General features: G+C 41.2%; 1 protein-coding gene across 2 annotated transcripts in view; it reads left to right on the top strand.

Annotated features, from left to right (window-relative positions):
- The window catches only part of ASCC1 (activating signal cointegrator 1 complex subunit 1), a 103,787-nt gene that overhangs the window by 71,842 nt on the left and 8,036 nt on the right, over nt 1-23,909 (top strand). For both annotated transcript variants that reach the window (XM_046026862.1, XM_046026861.1), the window contains exon 9: nt 3,367-3,452. In XM_046026862.1, coding sequence (XP_045882818.1) covers nt 3,367-3,452 — 86 coding nt within the window. The remainder of the gene's footprint in view (nt 1-3,366; nt 3,453-23,909) is intronic.

Below are 23,909 nucleotides of genomic sequence, written 5' to 3'. Positions count from 1 at the left end.
TCCCAGGGTCCTGGGATCAAGCCTCACATCGGGCTCTCTGCTCATCAGGGAGCCTGCTTCCCCCTCTCTCTCTCTGCCTGCCTCTCTGCCTGCTTGTGATCTCTGTCAAATGAATAAATAAAATCTTTAAAAAAAAAAGACATATCGTATTCAGTATCATCCAGTAGAACTCCCTGTGATAATAGAAATATTCTCTACCTGTGATGTCCAGTATGGTAGCCACTATCCACGTGTAGTTACTGAGCACTTAGAGGTTGCTACAAGGCTGAGAAAGTGAACTTTTCATTTTAATTAATTTAAATTATTTAAATTTAAGTAATCACATGTGGCTCGAGGCTACTAATTTGGACAATGCTGGTAAAGACAGTATTTTATTAGACATTTAACACTATCAGCAATACATTCTGAAAATGTCCTAGTCCTTAAATCTTGCTTTAGAACTCTTACCATACTCCCTTATTAACCACATTTTGACATAAAAGAGTTGAATTATAAAGGAATCTATCTACTAAATTCTGTGGATCCAAATTTATATTCAGTTAGCACTAGAGCTCCATGTAAGAAAATGTTCTAGTTCACAGTCTAGTTATCCTTTCCTACTAGAGATAGTTTGAATATAACACCTTTATTGAGATATAATTCACATACTATATGATTCACTCATTTAAAATACATAATTCAGGGGCGCCTGGGTGGCTCAGTCGGTTAAGCATCCAACTCTTGATTTTGGCTCAGGTCATGATCTAAGGGTTGTGAGATTGAGCCCCCCCATTGGGCCCTGCACTGGGCATGGAGGCTACCTGAGATTCTCTCTCCCTCCATGCCCCCTACCCCCCAAAACCCATTTCAGTCTTCAGATATCATTACTGTTTTTTTTCTTTTTCTTTTTTTTAAGTAGGCTCCAACACAGGGCTTGAACTCAGGACCCCAAGATCAAGACCTGAGCCGAGATCAAGGATTGGACACTTAACTGACCAAGCCACCCAGGCGCTCCTCATTACTGCTTTGTAATTGATATTTGCTTAGTATGAATTTAAAGTTTCATATCACTTCTTGGGGCACCGGCATGTGGGTGGTACAGTCAGTTGAGCATCTGACTCTTGATTTCTGTTCAGCTCCTGATCTCAGGGTCATGAGATCGAGCCCCACTTTGGACTCTGTGCTCAGTGTGGAGTCTGCTTGTGATTCTCTCTCCCTCTCCCTCTGCCCCCCCGCCCCAGGGGCACATGCATGTGCATGTTCTCTCTGTCTCTCTAAATTAAATAAATATATCTTAAAAGTTTCACATCTCCTGTTAACAGGGGACCGGTTTCTAATTTGGGAAATATACATGGTTTGGGATCTTTGATTAAGAGAATACTTTTTCATTAGAAGTTACCGAAGTGTAATTCCGGTGGACTAGTTAACATATGTTATGCTCATGGAGTTACCGACCTGGACATATTTTACCAATTCTGACTTGGTAGTCTTCATATCTATATATAATAAAAGAGCATATTCCAGAATTGGAAGTACAGATATTTTTGAGGGTCTCTTGGTGGACAGGAAAGGGGTTGATGTTTTAGAAAATATTCTGAGGTTTAAATAATTCTTAAGGACGCTTTGAATTTTCTATACCTTAGATTCTTCTCTGGTTGAATTTTCACTTGAAAAGGACATAGAATATGGTGTTTCACTCTTTCTTACCTGCCATCCCTTTCCTTTGAAATCCTTTTTCCTGCTATACTTTAAGGATGTCTTTTGGGATTAGCAAGCTAAATTAACACAAGGTCATAGATTCGCTGCATTTCTATGTAGAATGTCTGTAAAGACACCTTTGATTACAACTGAACGGGGCTCTCTCATTTTGGGGGAGTCCTTAAACCAGCCCATTTAATGTTGGTTGCAACCCAAATTAATGTTGCCAGCATTTTTGACTACCAAATGTGTGGATTTTAAAATATTTTTATGTATTTAAAAATGCATATAGCTTATACAAAATATTGGGTTTTTAGACCACAGGGAACCTTTGGAGATCACTTAGTCTTAACCTGGAACTGCGTAAGTGAACTGAAGTCCATGGAGGAGACATAATTTACCTAATAATATGGCTCATTTTACATGTACAAACATACCCCCCACATCTTCTTTATCCATTCATCTGTTGATGGACACTTAGGTTACTTCCATATCTTGGCTATTGTAAATACTGTTGCAATAAACATAGGGGTACATATATCTTTTGGAATTAGTGTTTCCATTTTCTTTGAAAACAGAAGTGGAATTACAGGATTATGTGGTATTTCTATTTTACTTTTTTTTTAAGGAAACTCCATACTGTTGCTCCAGCTTGCGTTCCCACCAACATGGCATGAGTGTTCCTTTTTCTCTGTGTCCTTGCCAACACTTGTTATTTCTTGTCTTTCTGATGAATGGGTAAAGATGTGTGTGGGGGTGTGTGTCCATGTGTATACATACACAACGGACTACAACTCAGCCATAAAAAAGAATGACACTTGTGACAACATGGATGGACCAAGAGCATATTATGCGGAGTGAAATAAATCAGACAGAGAAAGACAAATACCAAATGATTATACGTATATGTAGAATCTATATATTTTTTTATAAAGTGTATTTGTTTATTATTAGAGAAAGAGAGACTGCATCGAGGGAAAGGAGGAGGAGAAGCAGACTCCCTGCTGGGCAGAGAGCCTGACCTGGGGCTTGATCCCAAGACCCTGAGGTCATGACCTGAACCAAAGACTTAACTGACTGAGCCACCCAGGCACCCCTTTGCTTCCATGTAGAATCTAAAAAACAAACAAACGGAAACACATTCTTAAATATAGAGAACAACCTGGTGGTTGCCAGAGGGGACGTGGGGATGGGGTTGGCAAAAATAGGTAAAGGGGATTAAGAGGTACAAATTTCCAGTTATAAAATAAATAAGTTACAGAGCTGTAAAGTACGGCATAGGGGATACAGCCAGTAATATTGTAATAACATTGCATGACAGATGGTAAGTGGCAGATGGTGGCTACAGTGAGTAATGTATAGAATTGTCAAATTACTATGTTGTACACCTGAAATTAATATAACATTGTATGTCCACTATCCTTTAAAAAAAAAGAATACGCTTAATTACATAGGTAACATATCTTGAGTACTTGGACAGTGTTGAATGAATTAATGTATACTGAATTCATGACCACACTGAGACTGGATGCCAGGCCTCTTGACTCAGACTGATGTTTTTCCCTCCTATTATGCCACGATCCCGGTAGTACATGAGGATTTTGCTTGTCATACCTATAGAAACCCAAAAGAAAACAAATGTAAATAACCCAAGCATCTCTTCTAACATTATCTTTGAAATATTTACAGCTGAAGGCAGGTACAATCTCTATACAGCTGATGGCAAATACATCTTCAAGGAAAGAGAATCATTTGATGGACGAAACATTTTAAAGGTCAGTACATAACAGGGTGAATTGGAAATCCTTTGGCATGTGTCCTAAGATAAGAGCAGAAAACAAGTTGTTCTCCTTTTAACAGTAAAGTATATTTTTCTCATGCTTCTCATGAGGATCATTGATTCAAAGGTCTGGCAAAAAAACAAAATACACACACATACTCACATACATATATGTATATGTAGATATACATACATACACGTGTGTGTGTGTGTGTGTGTGTGTGTGTGTGTGTGTTAATGTCCTAAAGGAAAAGAAATCTTTTTGAGTCTGTTGAGGCTGTGATGTCTCTTAGAACCCTGACTACTTGAACTCATAGGAATACGTTGATTTTAACCTAGGGAGTTTTACTCTATTTTAGCTCTGTAGGATTGGGTCTGCATTTTTTTTTTTTAAGTTAAAAAGAATTATTTCTTTTGTTGTAGTAGACTTTTCACCTATAGTCCCTCTCTAAAGTTGTTTTGTAATCTGTTTTCATTCAGGAATAGCCCGTGTTCTGAAAAGTAGGTGGTCTCTGACTGTTGAGGCTTTGCTTCTTGGGTGTTAAATTAACCTATGAAATTTCCATAAAAAGGGTTCTTCAGGGTGGCATTTATCTTTCTCCTACAGACCACATTCTGTAACAACCACAGTTTATGCCATCTCTGTCAGGTTATCATGTCATTGTGCCTCTGGGCAAAGGGAAACAGAAGTTGATATAACAGAGAAGTTTTGGATTCTTCATTTCATTTGTTCTGTAATGATTTAGGTCATACATTTTCAAGGCCATACATTTTTGGGAGCTGGGAGGAGAGTGTGTGTATATAACTTCAGAATAATCTTTAGCTTTAAAAATGCTTTTTCTTTTTCCTTCCCCCCTCATCCTCTATTGCCTTATCTGGGTACTGGGCACTTTTCTTGCCAAATGCCTAGTGTGACCCCATTACCTTTAATTGATGACATCACTTCAGCAGCTGCAAAGTTCTTACTGCAGAGCCCGACATGGCAGTGACCAGATTCCCTCTTAGGCAGGCATTCAGGCTCCTACCCTGCAGAGCTATGTCAATTTCTTCTTTTCTTTGATACCTTTCCTCTTTTTTGAGTGGTTTTCTTGTTGTCAGAGTAACTGTGGTAGCTTTGGTTTGAGTGGCAAGCTGCTAATTAATTCAGCTGTAGTTTACTTATTTTCCCAGTCCCCAGCTTCAGTGTGATATGATTCTTTTTCCTCCGCCATCTCGTTTCCTGGGGCTTTTCCAATAATAGCATTAATCACTTTGCTTTTTTGTTGTTGTTGTTGTTAGTTTGATTAAGAAAGAAAAGTAGACCGAACAGGGAAAGAAATCTGTAGAAATGACTCGAGCCAACTTGATTCTTTTGGAATTAGAATTACAGCTCCAGAGGTGTGCAGATGAAAGTCAAATGCGGGGTGTTGTGCCCTTTGGAAGAGGGAGGTGATGGCAGAGAGCATGTACTGTGGCTGGAGAGCCAGTCTTCCAATTCAAAGATGCTTTGCCTCTAAGTCTTCTTCACCACCCCAGTGGTGACATGGATGTAGCTCCCTCTAGTGTTAACAAGGGCTTGCTATGTTGGTAGTACCCTTACTGGTTCATGCCTCCTGGGAATTTTAAGAGCTGGGCTCAGCCAGGGACTTGAGACCATATAATCCACAAGATCCAATGTCAGCTAGTTAGTAGCCAAGTCTGAATTAACAGAAAGATTCAAATCACAGGGTTAGCATTATTTCTGCTGCCTCCCATAAAAATGCTCAGTGTTTAGGTAGAGATCATTAGGTATTTGAAGTTGGGCATACCTGTTTGAACTGTGATGAAATCTGATTAGAAGTCATTCCATAAATGTTGGGGCAATGGTGTGTGCCAGTTAGTCTAAAATCGTGGCTAGTTAAGAATTAGACTTTGAATTGAATGCAGTACTAACACATCAACAGAAATACTTACGAGGGTGTACCATCTGCCAGACCGTGTGCCCTGCAGATAAAAACAGCCATTATGATGCAGTCCCTGCCTACTAGGGGCTTCCTGTCTTTGAGGCATACAGACGGTTAATAGGCAATTACAGTACAGAACGATGGGGGTGAATTATGAATATGGAGAAGTCCCTTTGAACACAGATAGTTAGAATAAAGTGCCTTTGATTCAGTGTCCAGTATTTTACTTTTTAGTCATTAGCTGCAGAAAATGTAATCTTTCACCTATATTCAGTCAAAGGAATTCACTTTGAGAATAAAGGTAGAATATGGCCTCCCACAATTACCTATGCCCAAACGCACAAGAGGTAATAATCGTGTTTGTGAAGTAGCTATGGTAGCCCACTTTTTGGAATTACCATGAATGAACATGCCTCTCTCAGAACATGAGAACCCACAGGCCATAAACCCTTGGGGAGAAAAAGATTCATAAAAACCAATGAATTATATATGGTTTTATGCCAGATAAGATTATTATGTTTAGAAGGAAAAAACATCAATTTCACTAACAAGATAGGAACTGACTTGGAGAAAACCAAAAGGTTAACTGCACTGGCTGTTCAGGGGCCCGAGCATATGTGTGTAGCATATTAACAGCTGCATAGGTCAAGGATCAGGAATGCTGGTGATGAAAAGCAGCCTTGGAAAAAAATCAACTTCATCTACTATTCAAAGAGAAACAAAACGAGAAAGCAAGTCATTGCTCATTGCCGTAAGATTTTAATAAATAACGGCCAATTGCTATTCTACTCCATGAAGAGAATTGGTCCTTTTGGCTTGGTGTAATATTATGTGTTCTGGGTGCCTTAATAAGAAAGAGAAAAAGTCTTTAATGACTTTGGGAGGTAGAAGCCACATTTTTCTTTTGTATGGCCCTTTCGAGAGTTGTTACTGCAGTAATAGACCAGCATTGGGTTATTCCTAGCTAAAATAAGAATGTTCTTACCTTAAGAAGGACTTTGGAAGAACTGACAACTAAAGAAGCACTGTACTGTGTTTTTTGAACCATAAAAGGAACCTATTTAGTTACGGTGGTTTGTGAGGGAATCCTGACAGCTCTGAAAGGAGAATGTACAAGGGAAGAAGATCTAGGCCAGACTCAGAGGGTAGTCACCACTCAGAGAGTTTCTGTTTCTGATCTAAGAGATAAGAACAAAGATGCGGTTTGTTCATCCCTGAGGCAGTTACAAACTTGTGATTGGAGAAACCACACTGACCTAGAGACGTACTGCCAGAGATAACTGCCCCCTTGCAAGCAGACCGCCAGTGACTGCCAGCTTCGCAGAGAGAAGTGGTCTTAGTGGCGTCTGTTTGGGGGGCCTCTGAGCTGGCCTTAAGCCGTAGAATCACTCTGCCAGAACTGTGCTGCAGCACATGGAACCGGGGGTATGTTCGAAAGCATGGCGTCTAACTGCAGAGTGAAGAGGAGATATCCAAGCTGGAGCTTGTGCTCACCAGAGGAGGTGGTGTCGTGCAAACAAAGGCACAGGTGAGGTATTTGGGAAGGAATAGAAAGAAAGTGCTCTCGGTCCAGAATCAAAGGCCACCATGAAAGTGCCATTTCTTGAGCACCTGGGTGGCTCAGGGGGTTAAGCCACTGCCTTTGGCTCAGGTCATGGTCCTGGGATCAAGGCCTGCTCTCTGCTCAGTAGGGAGCCTGCTTCTCCCTTTCTCTCTGCCTGCCTCTCTGCCTACTTGTGATCTTTCTCTCTGTCAAATAAATAAATACAATCTTAAAAAGAAAGAAAGTGCCATTTCTTTAGACACCTAAAAATCCTGGAAAATATAAACTATTTTGAAATACACTAAAAATCGTGGAAAATATAAAAAGGAGATGAATTTGTGCCTTTTCCACTTTATATACAGGAATCTTTAAATTTAGAGAAAGAGGGAACCATATTAAGTTTTTGGTTTTTTTTAAAGATTTATTTATTCATTTTGGGGGCCGGAGGGGCAGAGGGAGAGGGACAGCAGACGCCAACTCCCTGCTAAGTATGGAGCCCCAGTAGGCTGATCCCAGCACCCTAAGATCATGCCCTGAGCTGAAACCAAGAGTCCAATTCTTAACCGACCGAGCCACCCGGGCTCCCTAAACTGTATTAATTTTTAATACTTTACTTGGAAATAGGTTTTTTTAAAAAAGATATTTTATTTATTTGACAGACAGAGATCACAAGTAGGCAGAGAGGCAGGCAGAGACAGAGAGAGGCGGAAATAGGCTCCCCGCTGAGCAGAGAGCCCTATGTAGGGCTCTATCCCAGGACCCTGGGATCATGACCCAAGCCAAAGGCAGAGGCCTTAACCCACTGAGCCACCCAGGTGCCCCTGGAAATAGGTTTTAATCTATCTAGCCACATTGAGACTTTTCTTGAAAGATGTAAATGACAGTAACTCAAAAATTTCATTCATTTTTGCTTTTGTTCTACCTCTGCCCCTTAACATCTTTTGTAAATTACTTTAAAAAATTACTTTAATTTTAAATAAAATGAGATCTTTATTTAATTTGCTTAAGGAAGCTATTTAAAAATATGTACTATTTTATCTTTTTTGATGAAACATATACATAGAAAACTACATGAAATACACACACACACATATAGATACACTGTTTAACAAATAATCAGGAAGTGAACACTGTAACTACTGCCAAGGTCAAAAAGGAGAACATACCTCCCATGGCCCAAGCCTCCCTGGCCAATTCCAGTTTGTCCTAAGGTAACAAAGTAACAATTAAATTCTTCAAACACCAGTAAAGATGCTTGTTTTGAATGATTACTTTTGTTTCACAGTATTAGAAGAGTATTGAACAGCTGAATTCATTTTTGTTGTTTTCTAGGGAAGAGAAGTGAGATTGAGAGCTATATAGTAATTTTTTTTTCAAAAAGATATTAAGAGCACCTGGCTGTTTCAGTCAGTAGGGCATGGAACTCTTGATTTTGCAGTCGTGAGTTCGAACCCCCCCCCATTAGGTGTGGAGCCTACCTAAAAAAACCCCAGACATTAATGACTACAAAGAGAGACTGGCATTTAGAAACTATATTATTTCTTCTTTAAAAAATTTTTTATTGATTTTAGAGAGCGCTCCAGCATGCTCACGCAAGAGTGGGGGAAGGGCAGAGGAGAGGGAGAAAGAGAATCTCCAGCAGATTCCCCGCAGATTCCCCGCTGAGGGCTCAGTCTCACCACCTTGAGATCATGACCTGAGCGGAAATCAAGAGTTGGGTGCTCAACCACCTGATCCACACAGTCACCCCAGAAACTATATTATCACTGAGGAAGAAAACATTGTGACTTTTGTTATCCATTATCCAATTCAATTTTCAGCTGTATTATATATTGTTATTGAAAATTACTTCTTGGTTACATGGCTCTTTAGAATTCTTTTTTTCCCCTGCCAAAAAACTCAACTCTTTCAGAAAGGCTTTCTTTGAAAGTCTGTCACTAAGTGTTCCATTGCACTGTAGAATAAACAACAGCAGATCGAATATAGAACAAAATTATTGTCTCTCCTTACCACCATAGCTATAGTGTCATTTTTACTGCCTGATATTTCTGTGACTTGAAATTTTTTTTTCTGTGATGTGAAATTCTAATCTTGATGTAAAATCAGTAAACAGATGTCACTTCCTCTCTAAGCTACTTATACGTATTGACACTATTGACACTTAACAATTTCAGTTCCCTTGGACATACTAGTGTTTTGTAGTAGCTTTTCTCCATAACAAAAGCAGTCACATTATTCTTGATAATCATGTGAAGTAGGAAATGAGTTAGGGGAGTGAACATACAACTTTCTGAAGATTTTCACTTATCAAGATTATTAAGATGTTGTGGAAAAGGTCAATTGGAGAATAAGAGACTCCATGGAAATTACATACACACACACACACACACACACACATATATACACACACAAATGTACATATATTCAATTAAGGATTGGAAGATAAAGTTAAGATCTCTGGCAAAGGTGAAGACATGGAAAATATAAGGGAAAAATATGAGAAAGAGGATCCTTAAGCAGTATAAAAATTAACTGTTAAGATTCCAAGCAGAGAAGAAAAAGATTCTCAAAGGAGAATTACAGGTGAAAAAACAAAAAGATTCTCAAAGGAGAAAGTGGAGAATGAGTTCTTGAATTTGGATGAAGGAGGCTCTGGATTGGGAGTGCCCCGAGGCACCCAGCAGTTGCAAAGAAAAATCCTCTCCAGGAGATAGTTTCATCACTCTCTGCCTAATAATATTCCTCCAAGGAACTTTCTCCCCAACATGGCCAGTACACAGAGATAGCTGGTCCTGTAAGGAGACTGCTCCCCATAAGCAGACATCCCAAACTCAAGGACACGAGATACTGGAGTCAGGAGACTCAGGCTGAAAACAGCTATGTTTAGTGTGTTCAGAGAAATTAAAAGCCAAGCTTCAAATTGTTACCAGGTAATTGGGAACTGTTACAAAAGCATTGCAGTTACGTTGTAGTTTTAAAAACCATATCGAAATGCTTGAACTATAAAATGCGATAACTGAAACGAGCTCAATGGATGGGTTTAGCAGCAAAGTAGACATTGCTAAAGAGACAGAGTGGGCTGGAAGTTAGGTCGGAAGAAATCATCCAGAATGTTGCATGGACAGAGGAAAAGGCAAAAATTGGAGCTGAGAGAGTAAGAGACCTAAAGGACAGAGTGAGAATATCTAACTAACCTGCGTTTAGTCAATCCCAGAAGGAGAAGAGGGAGAACAGGGCAGAGCCGATGGAAGACCTCAGCTCACTGATAAAGGAGCACAGGCGTTCTAGGAAGTGAGCTTATATTAGATTTTTCTTCCCTACAGCTTGTGACTGCATCACAGACAACTTAATGAAACTACTTGGCCCCAGCACTTTTTAAACTGAATTGGGGCACCTGGATGGCTCAGTAGGTTAGCATCTGCCTCAGGTCATGATCTCAGGGTCCTGGCATCAACCCCCCACATCAGGCTCTCTCTCCCCCTGTCATCTCCCTTGCTCTCACTCTCAAATAAATAAATAAAAATCTTTTTTTTTTTTTTAAAGATTTTATTTATTAGAGTGTGCATGCATGAGACTAAGAGAGGACAGGATTAGGGGCAGTGGGAGAAGGACAGTCGAGACTCCCCACTGAGCAGGAAACCCTACGTGGGGCTTGATCCCAGGACCCTGGGATCATGACCTGAGCCGAAACCAGATGCTTAACTGAGCCACCCAGGTGCCTCTAAATAAATAAAAATCTTAAGGAAAAAATTAAACTGAATGGCTGAAGTTTGTTTTCCAATTCCTTACAAAGAACAAAAAACAAAACGGGAAATTCAGCTAAGTAATGTGTTTCTTAATGTTGATGGTAAACCTATTTTTAAACAAAAAAGAAAGATAAAAGTTATCCAGGAATTCTTTTTACTATTCTTATAACTTCGCTGTAAGTCTGAAACTGTCAAAATAAAATTTTCTAAAAGAAGGAAAAACAGACATGCACTTAGGAGGGGGATAGGACACTAGCCATTTGTTGTGTATACACGTATTTTTTGATAACCTCCTTCCAGAAGAGTTTATTGAAGTCTTGGCTATGTTTTGTTTCAGTGTTTTAAGATAGATGCAGCTTTTATTAATTGTTGATCTTACCGTAAAAATTGGGCCATTTGATTTCAAAGGGTATAAAAGTTTAATGTAAGGACCAATTTTCTTTTTTTTATTTTTATTTTTATTTTATTTTATTTTGACAGAGAGAAACCACAAGTAGGCAGAGAGGCAGGCAGAGAGAGAGGAGGAAGCAGGCTCCCTGTGGAGCAGAGAGCCCGATGTGGGGCTCGATCCCAGGACCCTGGGATCATGACCTGAGCCGAAGGCAGAGGCTTTAACCCACTGAGCCACCCAGGCGCCCCAAGGACCAATTTTCTAATTAGAATATTTCATATTAGAGTAAGCTACTAGGAAGGTAGCCAGCATCTTTCATTAGAATGTTTGTTGTTTGAAGAAATGAGAGTTCATTTCTCTAAAAAGCCATTCTTCTTGCTATCATCCTTTTCAAACTATTCCCTATTTAATTCCCTCGTCCTGGCTCTCACCTCTATTGTTGAACTGAAACAACACTGTAAAAGGTCACCAGTGGGCCCTGTTTGTTTAATGCCTTGACCTACTTTTACTTTTTCCCCAGTAACCACACTGAGAGTATTAAGCCCTTTTCTCCTTCAAATGTTCTCTTCTCTTGGCTTCAGTGGCTGTTGGCTCTCCTGGTTTTTTCCTTGCCACTAAATCTACTTTTTTTTTTTTTTTTTTTTTAAATTTCACTGCCATGTAGGGCTACTTTTTTTTTTTTTTAAGATTTTATTTATTTATTTATTTGACAGAGAGAGACCGCAAGTAGACAGAGAGGCAGGCAGAGAGAGAGAGAAGAAAGCAGGCTCCCCACGGAGCAGAGAGCCCGATGTGGGACTCGATCCCAGGACCCTGAGATCATGACCTGAGCCGAAGGCAGCGGCTTAACCCACTGAGCCACCCAGGCGCCCCTAGGGCTACTTTTTAAGGTTTTGTCCCTATCTCTCTGTTTCTCTTTTACTGCAGTCTTGTTATGTGCAAATTCTACTCATCTTCAAATACAGATAGTACCTCTGTCTGTATTGGTAAAGCCCATCCTAGGCAATGGCACTCTTCCCTTCTCTCCTCACCTTGATCGTGCAGAGACCTTTCGTGTGCTACCTAGTGTTTAGCAATGTTTTTGTACCCAGCAAACACTCAGCTAGCTTTTCCAGATTGACTGACTAAAACTGCCTTTTACAGAAATCAGATTTTGGAGGAGGAGAAGAAAAAGATTTTCTGTTTGCCAAAGGGGATGGTTTTTAACTCCTTACTTGAGATTGTAAACTCTTAGAGCAGGGGCCCACAAGCTGTAGTCTGAGGGCCGGCTATGTCCTGCCCCCTGCCTGGCATATGGCCCACAAGCTATGAAGGTTTTTAATGGTTGGAAAAAAATAATCAAAAGAAGAGTCATACTTTAGGACATGTAAAAATCATGTAAAATTCAAATGCCATGGTCCATAGATAAAGTTTTATTGGGACACAGCCGCCCTCATTTGGCTATGCACGTCTTCCTGCTTTGGTGCTACAGTGCCAGGGTTGAGAAGTTGTGACGGACACCACATGGACTCCTCGCCCTTTAAGGGAAAAGTCTGCTGACACCTGAATGGTTAGAGTTTAGTTTAGTTTTCTTTTATTTCACCCAACACAACTTTAATTTTTTAGCGATTTTATTTATTCATTTGTCAGAGAGAGAAGGAGAGAATACAAATTGGCAGAGGGGCAGGCAGAGGCAGAGAGAGAAGCAGGCTCCCCGCTGAGCAAGGAGCCCAAAGTGGGACTTGATCCCAGGACCCCAGGATCATGACCTGTGCCAAAGGCAACCGCCCAACCGACTGAGCAACCCAGGCACTCCCCCCCCAACAGAACTTTATGATTAGCTATGATGCTCATATTTAGTAGACCCTCAAGATATACTAATTATATCATAAACATTTAGTTAACAGTCAATCTTATTGAATTGCTATTTACTTGAATCTTTTCTAGAAAATTTTTATTTGTTTTGTTTTTAAAGGTCTTATTTATTTATCTGAGAGAGCACGAGTCGGGGGGAGGGGCAGAGGGAGAAGCAGACTCCCCACTGAGCAGGGAACCCCAGGCAGGGCTCCACTCCAGGACCCATGACCTGAGCCAAAGGCAGACACTTAATCAACTGAGCCACCCAGGTGCCCCTGTTTATTTCTTTTTTTAAAATGAGTTTACTAAATTCAAGAAAAAGAGAGCCCCACATTAAATATATCTATAGCTCATAACTCACAATCCTCTGTTAATAAGTGAAGTTCATTTTTCAATTAAATTTGATTGCAACTTTAATACTCCACATAGCAAGATTCAGCTGATATGGATCATAATGAACTTGAATTTACACTTAACCTCCTTTTATTTCAGAATATAGCCAAGACTAATTTTATGTTTCTCTCTGGTACACATTCATTAACTTGAAAGATGAACAATGATTTCTTTTGCCATTTCATTTATGCCTTATTACAGAATATATTAATAAAAATTATTGAATGAGGGGCACCTGGGTGGCTCAGTGGGTTAAGCCTCTGCCTTTGGCTCAGGTCGTGATCTCAGGGTCCTGGGATCAAGCCCCACATTGGGCTCTCTGCTCAGCAGGGAGCCTGCTTCCCCTTCTCTCTCTCTACCTGCATCTTTGCCTACTTGTGATCTCTGTCAAATAAATACAAATCTTTAAAAAAAAGTATTGAATGAGAAATAAAGAACACTGCTCTTGTAAATAAACTGTGCAAATTTTACAATTAGCATGAATATCAGAAAAATGTGGAGTTTAAGAACAAACCTGGGACAAGACCTCTTGTCAAAACGCGGCCACTAGGGGCACCTGGGTGACTCAGTAGGTTAAGGCCTCTCTGCCTTCAGCTCAGGTCATCATCCCATGGTCCTGGGATCGAGCCCCTCATCGCAGGGAGCCTGCTTCCCTTCTTTTCTCTCTGCCTGCTTCTCTGATTACTTGTCATCTCTGTCTGTCAAATATATAAAATGCGGCCACTATTATTTTGCTGTTAGTAATAAAATATGGCTCCTCCTCCATTCTTGATGGTTGAAAAGCAAAACCTATGACAATGGGAGATTTCAGGAAATCATTAGGGGCTTTTTTCATATTTTGCTAGTAATAAATATACCATATATGAAAAGACATAAAATACTTCTGCAGGTGATTGGGCAGTTTTTTCAAGCATCAGAGATAAAAGTGCAGTTTGAAATGCTTCAGTTTGGTTTTATAGGGTCTTATTTTAGGCTCTTGGGTCGGGGTGGGAGCCAGGAGGAAGATTCATATTTATTTTAGTATTTTACCAAAACTTTTCCTCTGCTTTTGCTTTATGTGTCACTTTGCCTGGAAAGTGAAGTCTTAAAACACTAATGAGGGCAACCCAAGACTGTTAGCAAGGTAAAACCATCGTTAAATTGAAACTGGAAAACGAGCACTTGGCTGATGTTTTGACAGAGCCAACATCCATTCCAGAATGATGCTCCTTCTCTGGCCTGTTGCTGTCTGTTCATACACGATGTTTTTTGTTTTTGTTTTTGTTTTCCCTCCCTTTACTCTCTTTTGAATTTATGTTTATTGGTTACTCATCTTTGTGGTGGTTCTGGAATATGCGTATGTCTTGTCTTGGCTGAGGCAGGGGATGATGGCTTTGGAAGAGTCTAACCTGCACAGCGACAAGATAGAGTCCGTGGTTTGGCAAAGACGGTGACAACAGGAAATACATATATCCTTGACTATCTGCTGCACATAAAACACTAGACTAGAGTCTTGGCATATTTGGGGAAGGGAGAATAAACACTCTATTGTCTTTGGTCTGTCTGATTACATTCCTGTGAACTCGGAACAGAATGCCTGTTACAGTTGTGGGAAATACTCATCTCTCTTGTGTAGTCATTTCTGGGGATCCAGTCATATCATTTGGGGGTACAGTTCACAAATGAAGTGAGTTGGATTATGGTTCATTTGGGGTCCATTATGTTTTTTTTAATTGTGGTAAAATATAAGATTTCCCATTTTAACCGGTTTTAAGTGTATAATTCAGTGGCATTAAAGTGAAGTTCTCATTGTTGTCCCACCATCGCCAGCATCCATCTCCATAATTCTTTTATCATTCCAGATTGAAACTCTGCACCCATTAAGTAGTGACTGCTCATTCTCTCCTTCCCTCAGCCCCTAGCACCCACTGAACTGATGTCTGGCTCTACGAATTTGACTACTGTAGGTATCTCCTATAAGTGGAATCATACAGTATTTTGTCCTTTTGTTCCTGGCTTATTTCAAGATTCATCAGTGTCGTAGCATGTATCAGGATTTTGTTTCTTTTTAAGACTGAATAATAGCTCATTGTATATGTATATTCCATTGTGTGTTTTTGGCTACGGTGTACACAAACCAGGAGCCGAATATAAATCTGTACCCAGCGATGGGAACAGGGCACTGTTGTCTAGAGACCAGACCAAATGGAACCAGGTTCGATTGGGTGGCTTGGTGCCAACAATGTCTAAGTGTTATTAGAGGACATTGGTATGATGAGATCAACGAAACAAGAGTAAAGTCCTTTATGCCAGGAAACTTATTAAGCTGATGACTAATTAAGAAACAGTGTCTTCTTTCCTCTATCCCACTGATGAAACAGTTTTATAGCTTGTGCTCAAATGCGAGCATTGTTATTACAAATTAAAAGTGAAAACACAGGATATAAATCAACCAGAACACCAGTTCAAAGTTTACTCTTTCAGTTGTACGTTAAAACATTGAAACCACTTTCTTAAATTGTAGGCATCTTGTTCTTGTAATCCCTGAAGTGTGGCAGGGGATGATAATCGCATTCCACTTCCAAGGCCTTTTGCTTATTTGACCTGTAGCCCTTTGCAGAGGGGAAGGGGGCCATGTGAACTGATTTATAGACAACCAGGTGTGTGTCTTCATATGTAACACTGCCGTGGTGTTACTAGGGCAGGTTCCCTGGGGTTCTGACAGAGGACACAGTATCTCCTGTCTGTAATCAGGTGACTTTTTTGAGAATCCAGGATCCCAGGTGTCCCCGTCTCTCCCATCCTCCCTGGAGCGGTCACCACCTTAGCCATTATTTGGACAGTTGTTATCTCTATGTGTGGATACTCTTGCCACTGTCAAATGTTGCCAATGGGCATCTGATTCGCTCTAACTTCTGGAAGCTGTTCTCATGTAGGAAAAGTTGGAATGGAGCTGGGCCGAGCCTAATGGCCTTGTTTTCTCCCCTCTCACTTTGTTCTCTCTCTGAATTTGTTGCTTGGCACTGTAGTCAGCCCCTTTATGCTCAGCCTCCCTCAAGCGGCGTGCCTAGAGACCGCCAGGCCCAGAAGAAATTGTCTCTGCTCCTGTCCCTGGTGCTCCCTTTCCGGGGTTTCTTTCTGCTGACTTGCACTTCCTGTTGGATATATAATATGAGATCCAACACCTTCTGTTGCTTGTGTGTGAGGGACAGTTCTGAAAGATACCTGAGGGAAGACGACCAGACTGAAAATACAAGAGTGCTGACCTATTTGAGTGTGAAGGGGCCTTCTGAGGAAAAGAATTTATCTGCAGAAACAGTCTCTGCATTCATCCTGAAAAGGCCCCTACGGGGGGCACTGAAAGATGTCGGCTAGCCCGGAGCCACCAGGGGCAGTTTTGTCCTGCCGAAGCAGTAATATCCATGCCCGGAGGCGAGGCTTCCGCCAGAACCAATCTGTTGCCAAACCCAGCTCCCAGGCGCCCATCTCTGCAGTGAGTTCTCCCTGCTGCCGGGGAGCGGGGCAGAGCATGCTGCGGTTTGTGAGCTTTGGTCTAGGCTCAGCAACCCTGTCAGCGCGGCCTCTTCCCTCTTCCTTCCTCCTGCCTCCACCCCTCATTTTTTTCTTGCTGCTTTTTAAAATTAAGCAGCCCTGCTGGGAGGGGAAGTCCCTTGGCATTTTGAGTATTGAGGTGCTCAGCAGAACTGCCTGACATCCTGTTTGTATGGAGCTGTTTTAATTCATGCTCTAATAGGTCATTTGGCCTTACCAGCAGAGTCTTAAACTAAACTTGATAATCCTTACATCAGCAGTGAGGCTCAGGCCAAGCATCCAAAAGTGCAGCCCTGAGTGATTATCTGAGGGAAGTTTTGAAGCCTTTATTCCTCTGGCTCTGTTCGTCTGGCTTGTGCTTGGCGCCTCCTTAGGTCATGCTGTTAGCATCGCTCCTGCTCATTGCAGCTAAGATAGGCAGGGGTTTGGGGAGAGCAGAATGAATGAAGGACTTCCAGGTTCACGTCCCCATTCCATGTAAGGAGCCTCAGAGTGTTCGTGTGCCGTAGCAGTCACTGGAGATGGGGCTTGTGCTCCAGGAACAGGCAAGCTTTTGGTCCACCTTTCATGGAGATGCACGGAGCATCTTCCTGTTGCTTCCCTGATGCAGGCAACTGATGATGTCAGGGGCTACTCCTCCCCCAGTCTGGCCTTTACCTTGCTCCTTGGAGGCACAGTGCCCCAGACCTTTCTGGAAGTACATTATGTCCTTTTTTTTATTGGCTATTATTAGCTATTATTATTGGCACTCTCGCCACTTGATCACTGCAACTTGAGGTTTTAGATTAAAAGTGGCATCTTGGGCCGAGTTAGGGCTGTATTTGGAGACAATTCTAGGATAGGAAGTACCTGCCAGCCCCATTGGCTTTTATTCTGAAGTAGGTATTCCTTTTCCAGTCTTTCTTTATTCTGAAGGCAGTGTTCCTTTGCCAGTCTTTAAAAATACTACAGCCCTGTGAGACCAGATGATGACTGCCGAGACTCGAAGCTGTCAGAGTTCCTACAAAACCTTAGCCTTTTTATCTTTAAAGGAAACTCTGCTTTTTGCTTCCTCTGATGAGGAATTAATGGTTATAGGCCATAAGTGACCATCATACCCAGAGCTCAGAATTCCATCTTATAATTTATCTTGTTCCAGCACAGCACACGCTTGTAAAGCATTGTCCCTGTTTAAAGATGGAGAACTTGGGGGAAGGAGTGGCTCTGTGGTTATTGACGGGAAAGCATTAAAGTCTAGTTTGCCCTAAGAACCATCTTGACCTCTCTCTCAAAAGAAAAGAAGTTCCTGTCTCTGGCTTTCAGACAAAGTTGTGTGTGTTTTGTCTTTGTGTAGAGGAATATGGCTTAGTATGAATAGGCTCAGTTGTGTTCTTCTGCGATCTTTAGAAAGAATCCATAGGAGTACAGTCTTTGTGAATATCTTAAGAGCAGATGGGAGGCCTTCTTTGACCCCTGGATGTGTTGGATCTCCATTTCCTTCTCCCACATATACTCTCTTCAGAAGTGATGTCACATGTAGCCAGAGGAAACATGTAAGGTACAGAAAGTCTTGAGAATTTGAATTGCATGGTACCTTGGCAGAAATTCATAATCATTTTTTTTTTTAAGTTAGGGGAATTTTAACAAAACTTTGAAACAAAACTTACTTGTGGAAAAAAAAAAAAACCCTGATTTGTGATCCTAATTCTAAGTGAGATTAGTACTGTGACATATGTGGAGCTGTGATATTGTTCAAAACTATTGTAGTTTTATTCTGATGTCCATTACTTTCTGTCTATGCCCCAAAGTCTTCATCTTGTGCGTGGAGGCCAATTTCATGAAGAACGCTTCTGAAATATGCCAGTATTTGTTTTGTTGCTTCTCAGGATCTCCCAAGGGCTATGAGGATAGCTTTTCCCATTATTTCTTTTTCATTCTTGTCCATAGAACCCCATGAACAGTTTCTTTGCAGAGTGATTGCGTATATATCGCCCAAGAGTGGAACTGCCCCTCTTGGCATTCTCTGGCACAGCTCTGTTATTCAGATTGTGACACACGTAACACAGTGCCTTGTGGATGTGGTCTTCTACCGGCCTGTGTTCCGGGCCTGGTCCTGGGATCTCCTAAATTTGTATCACGATGTTAGTGGTCTTAGCCTGTCTGGTTCTTTTCTTTTAAATAATAAAGCTCAGCTCTGGTGTATGTCACAGCGTTTGTTTGAAGGGTTAATGAGCTTTGTGAGATACTTTTAGATCCTTAGAGGAAAGGTGTTATTTAACCACAGCAAGGCTTCATACTGGGAATGCCTTCCTACAGAGCTCTGAGTGCCTTTCAGACTCTCTTCCATTCATCCTCATCCCTGGTAGGGAGGTAGGTGGGTAAGCATTGTTATTAAGTACAAAATAGTGTTATTTACTGTTACTTTCATCTGTAGCCTGGGGGGGCGGTAATTGTAAGAAATAGAACTTGTAAAACAGATTATAGAAGAAAAACACTGGGAAAAATCTCAAAGTATCATGCACTTGATTCTCTTGTTTCTTCTACTTGGGTGTAAAGTCTGAGTGCCACTCATGAAAACGATAGGAAGCATCCCTTCCTCTGGAGAAATGGGACCGGGTACATCCTGCCAAATACTTGCATTAACTGAACACCAGTACTTATTTTCAGTTGTACTACTTTACGTTCTGAGGTCAGTTTAACTCAAATACACCAGGAATCATTGTACATTTCACAGATACTTGGGATCTTTATTTTGGAGTTTGAAATGAATTTCCTCCTGGTGAAGTCATGTTGGGCAGCAGGTAGTTCGCTGTGGCCTCCCAGTATAAGAATTAGGTTTTTGTAAAGGAGAGATCTTTGGAGAGAGTGGCTGCTACCTGGTCTAAGAAGAAAGAGAACAAACCTCATTTGGGAAGCCATATGGGCAGAGATCCCCAACAGGTTTGTCATTATGCTCTTGAGGACTGACCATTCATTTGGTTTCGTGGCTTGAAGTCACAGATAGGAGAAGGCTCCTCTCCACGCTCTTTCCACCTATGTCTGAGATTAATTACACATGGAGTTATTTCTGGTCTTCGATGGTTGTGTCACAGGGCCTGGGAGGAAGAAGTAGAAGGTCTGAAATGAATGCAAGGAAAAATGACCACAGTTAGCCCTTAAGTCTCACTATTTGTTTTCTTTCAGTGTATACCACGACATTACTAGAAATCAATAATTCCCTCTGTGTTCTCCCTAGGAAACAAACATGAACAAACTAAGAAATGATAGGCTTCACAGATCATGTGAACAGGGGACAGCAGGATGGTTGGATTTTCTCTCGTACTTCTCTGTCAGGGAAGCCTTGGTTTTGATCTGTTAAAAAACCAAAATTCAACTGAGTAAATTTGAAGATCTGATTGATTTTATTTAATGATTTTATTTAATTAATGCTGGATTCGTGAATCCAGCAGCATCCCATCTTAGCAGACAGAAGGGAGCTCGAAGGAGCTGTACCAAATGAAAGGCTTTTAATAGGAAGAACAGGGCAGAAAAAGGAAGTTTCCAGCCAAAAGTGGTTTATTTCAGGCAAGGTCACCTTCCTTTAGGAGAGGACAGGGGTCTGTCAGGCAGATGAGCTCTCTGGTGCTGACCATGGAATTCCAGATTGACTGGTGAAAGGTCACATTCCTGGAAGAGGCTGAAACTCCAATTAGGTTAGATATTAAGTCTTGGTTTGCTGATGTGGGGCTTAGCACAGGGGACTCCATTTGGGGCCTGTTTTTATTTTATTTTTAACAGACCAAAACCTTCATCTTGGTGGTCCACATTTCTCTCTTTACTTGGTGAAAGGGAAAGTTTATTCCATTTCTAAAGATACTGTGAGTATTCAGTAAAGGACAGCAGCTGTGTGCACAACAGTTTTCAAACGTCATATTTATACTTTAAAAAATATTTTATTGGGGCGCCTGGGTGGCTCAGTGGGTTAAGCCGCTGCCTTCAGCTCAGGTCATGATCTCAGGGTCCTGGGATCGAGTCCCGCATTGGGCTCTCTGCTCAGCGGGGAGCCTGCTTCCCTCTCTCTCTCTATGCCTGCCTCTCTGCCTGCTTGTGATCTCTCTCTGTCAAATAAATAAATAAAATCTTTAAAAAAATATATTTTATTAATTTATTTGAGAGAGAGAGAGAGCACGAGCAGGGAGGAGAGGAAGAAGCAGGTTCCCTGCAAGCAGGGAGCCTGATGCCGGGTTTGATCACAGGACCCTGCCCAAAGGCAGACACTAACTGACTGAGCCACCCAGGTGCCCCTCAAACATCATATTTATACTTACTTAAAATTTTTTTTCCAAATGATTCATTTTTTTAGATTTCATTTATTTATTTGACAGAGACACAGCGAGAGAGGGAACATAATCATGAGGAGTGCAAGAGGGAGAAGTAGGCTTCCTGCTCAGCGGAAGGCGAGGATTGATCCCAGGACCAAAGGATCAATCCTGGGATCATGACCTGAGCCAAAGGCAGACGCTTAACGACTGAGCCACCCAGGTGCCCCTAAAATTTTCTTTTTAAATTGTCCAAATTGGTACTTATTGCTTGCACGTAGTATCCTAAATATTTGAAGTTTTTAGATTTTTTTTTTTTTTTAATTTATTCATTTGACAGAGAGAGAGATCACAAGTAGGCAGAGAGGCAGGCAGAGAGAGAGGAGGAAGCAGGCTCCCCGCAGAGCAGAGAGCCCGATGCGGGCCTCGATCCCAGGACCCTGAGACCATGACCCGAGCCGAAGGCAGCGGCTTAATCCACTGAGCCACCCAGGCACCCCCTAAATATTTGAAGTTTTAAATCCTAATTTTATTTCCTTATCAAATATTTGTAGTTTTGTGTAGCTATTCATTGTTATGTTCCTTTACAGCAGGCCTTTTAAAAAAATGCTGGCTTCCAGCACAACAGGACTCTGTGTGTGTGTGTGTGTGTGTGTGTGAGAGAGAGAGAGAGAGAGAGAGAGAGAGAGAGATTGAGAGAGGGAGAGAGATGTTTTCAGAAAGAAAATGGTTTAGGTTTCAAAATTCCCAAGGGAGTTGTTATAAAACAACAGTGAGGAGAAAAAAACTCAGCATGATTTAAATACCTTGACATGATTCCTTTTTAATTTAAATTTTTCCTGCTAGGTCTCTTATTTCTCAAACAATAGACTGCTCTGCACTTCATGAACTACTTTAGGCTAGAGAACACAACCAAGTTTCTTTTTTCTTTTGTAGTTTGAGCTTTTTTTTTTTTCTACTTTCCCCTCTCAGGTACCTAATTAAATAGAGCCCCTCGAGTTCATTTCATCAGGGATTCAAGTAAAACTCTTCCAGCCATCTGATTCTTATACCAGGTCCCAGATAAGAGGTGGCAGGGAAAGTAGGAGTGAGCAGTGGAAGAAAGTGTTCATCTCCATCTCAAGGTGGTGCTGGGCAGAGAGCCCTACCTATGGCTTAAGCAGGGATGTGGGAAGGGGCTGGGGGTGCTGGGGTTCAAGAGCCCAGACTCCAGGTAGGCTTCCCGGGTTTAAATCTCCGCTTTGTTTTCCTTTTCCTTTTCCAGCTTTATGAATCTCAGTTTCGCACCCTTTATTTACTGTGTACCCGTGCGCAAGTCAATTAAGCCTTTTAAACTTCAGGTTCAGCTGTACAGTGGGAATTAAGAATTAGTATCTGCTGTATGAGTTCTAGTAGTTTGGGGGTGGAGTCTTTGGGGTTTTCCATACAAAGAATCATGTCATCTGCGAAGAGAGAGAGTTTGACTTCTTCCTTGCCAATTTGGATACCTTTTATTTCTCTTTGTTGTCTGATTGCCGTTGCTAGAACTTCTAATACTATGTTGAACAAGAGTGGTGAGAGTGGGCATCCTTGTCGTGTTCCTGATCTCAACGGGAAGGCTGCAAGCTTTGTCCCATTGAGGATGATATTTGCTGTGGGTCTTTCATAGATAGATTTTATGAAGTTCAGGAATGTTCCCTCCATCCCTATACTTTGAAGCGTTTTCATCAGGAACGGATGCTGGATTTTGTCAAATGCTTTTTCTGCATCAATTGAGAGGACCATGTGGTTCTTCTCTCTTCTCTTATTGATTTGTTCTATCACATTGATTGATTTGCGAATGTTGAACCAACCTTGCAACCCAGGGATGAATCCCACCTGGTCATGGTGGATAATCTTTTTAATGTGCTGCTGGATCCTGTTTGCTAGGATCTTGTTGAGAATCTTAGCATCCATATTCATCAGTGATATTGGTCTGAAATTCTCCTTTTTGATAGAGTCTTTGCCTGGTTTGGGGATCAGGGTAATGCTGGCTTCATAAAAAGAGTCTGGGGGGCGCCTGGGTGGCTCAGTGGGTTAAAGCCTCTGCCTTTCGCTCAGGTCATGATCCCAGGGTCTTGGGATCGAGCCCCGCATCGGGCTCTCTGCTTGGCAGGGAGCCTGCTTCCTCCTCTCTCTCTCTCTGCCTGCCTCTCTCCCTACTTGTGATCTCTGTCTGTCAAACAAATAAATAAAATCTTAAAAAAAATAATAAATAAAAAAATAAAAAGAGTCTGGAAGTTTTCCTTCTGCTTCAATTTTTTGGAACAGTTTCAGGAGAATTGGTGTTATTTCTTCTTTGAAAGTTTGGTAGAATTCCCCAGGGAATCCGTCAGGTCGTGGGCTCTTGTTTTTTGGGAGGTTTTTGATCACTGCTTCAATCTCGTTACTAGATATCGGTCTATTCAGGTTGTCAGTTTCTTCCTGGTTCAATTTTGGGAGTTTGTGGTTTTCTAGGAATGCATCCATTTCATCTAGGTTGCTTAGCTTATTGGCATATAACTGTTGGTAATAATTTCTGATGATTGTTTCTATTTCCTTGGTGTTAGTTGTGATCTCTCCCTTTTCTTTCATAATTTTATTAATTTGGGCTTTCTCTCTTTTCTTTTGGATTAGTGTGGCCAGTGGTTTATCGATCTTATTGATTCTTTAAAAAAACCAGCTTCTAGTTTCATTGATACGTTCTACTGTATCTCTCGTTTCTACCTCATTGATCTCTGCTCTAATCTTGATTATTTCCCTTCTTGCATGTGGAGTTGGTTTGATTTGTTGTTGATTCTCCAGTTCTTTAAGGT

Source organism: Meles meles, chromosome 13 (genome assembly GCF_922984935.1).
Source record: "Meles meles chromosome 13, mMelMel3.1 paternal haplotype, whole genome shotgun sequence".
Taxonomy (NCBI): Eukaryota; Metazoa; Chordata; class Mammalia; order Carnivora; family Mustelidae; genus Meles; species Meles meles.
Note: the sequence above shows the minus strand (reverse complement) of the source record. Positions and strands in the feature narration are given on the sequence as shown.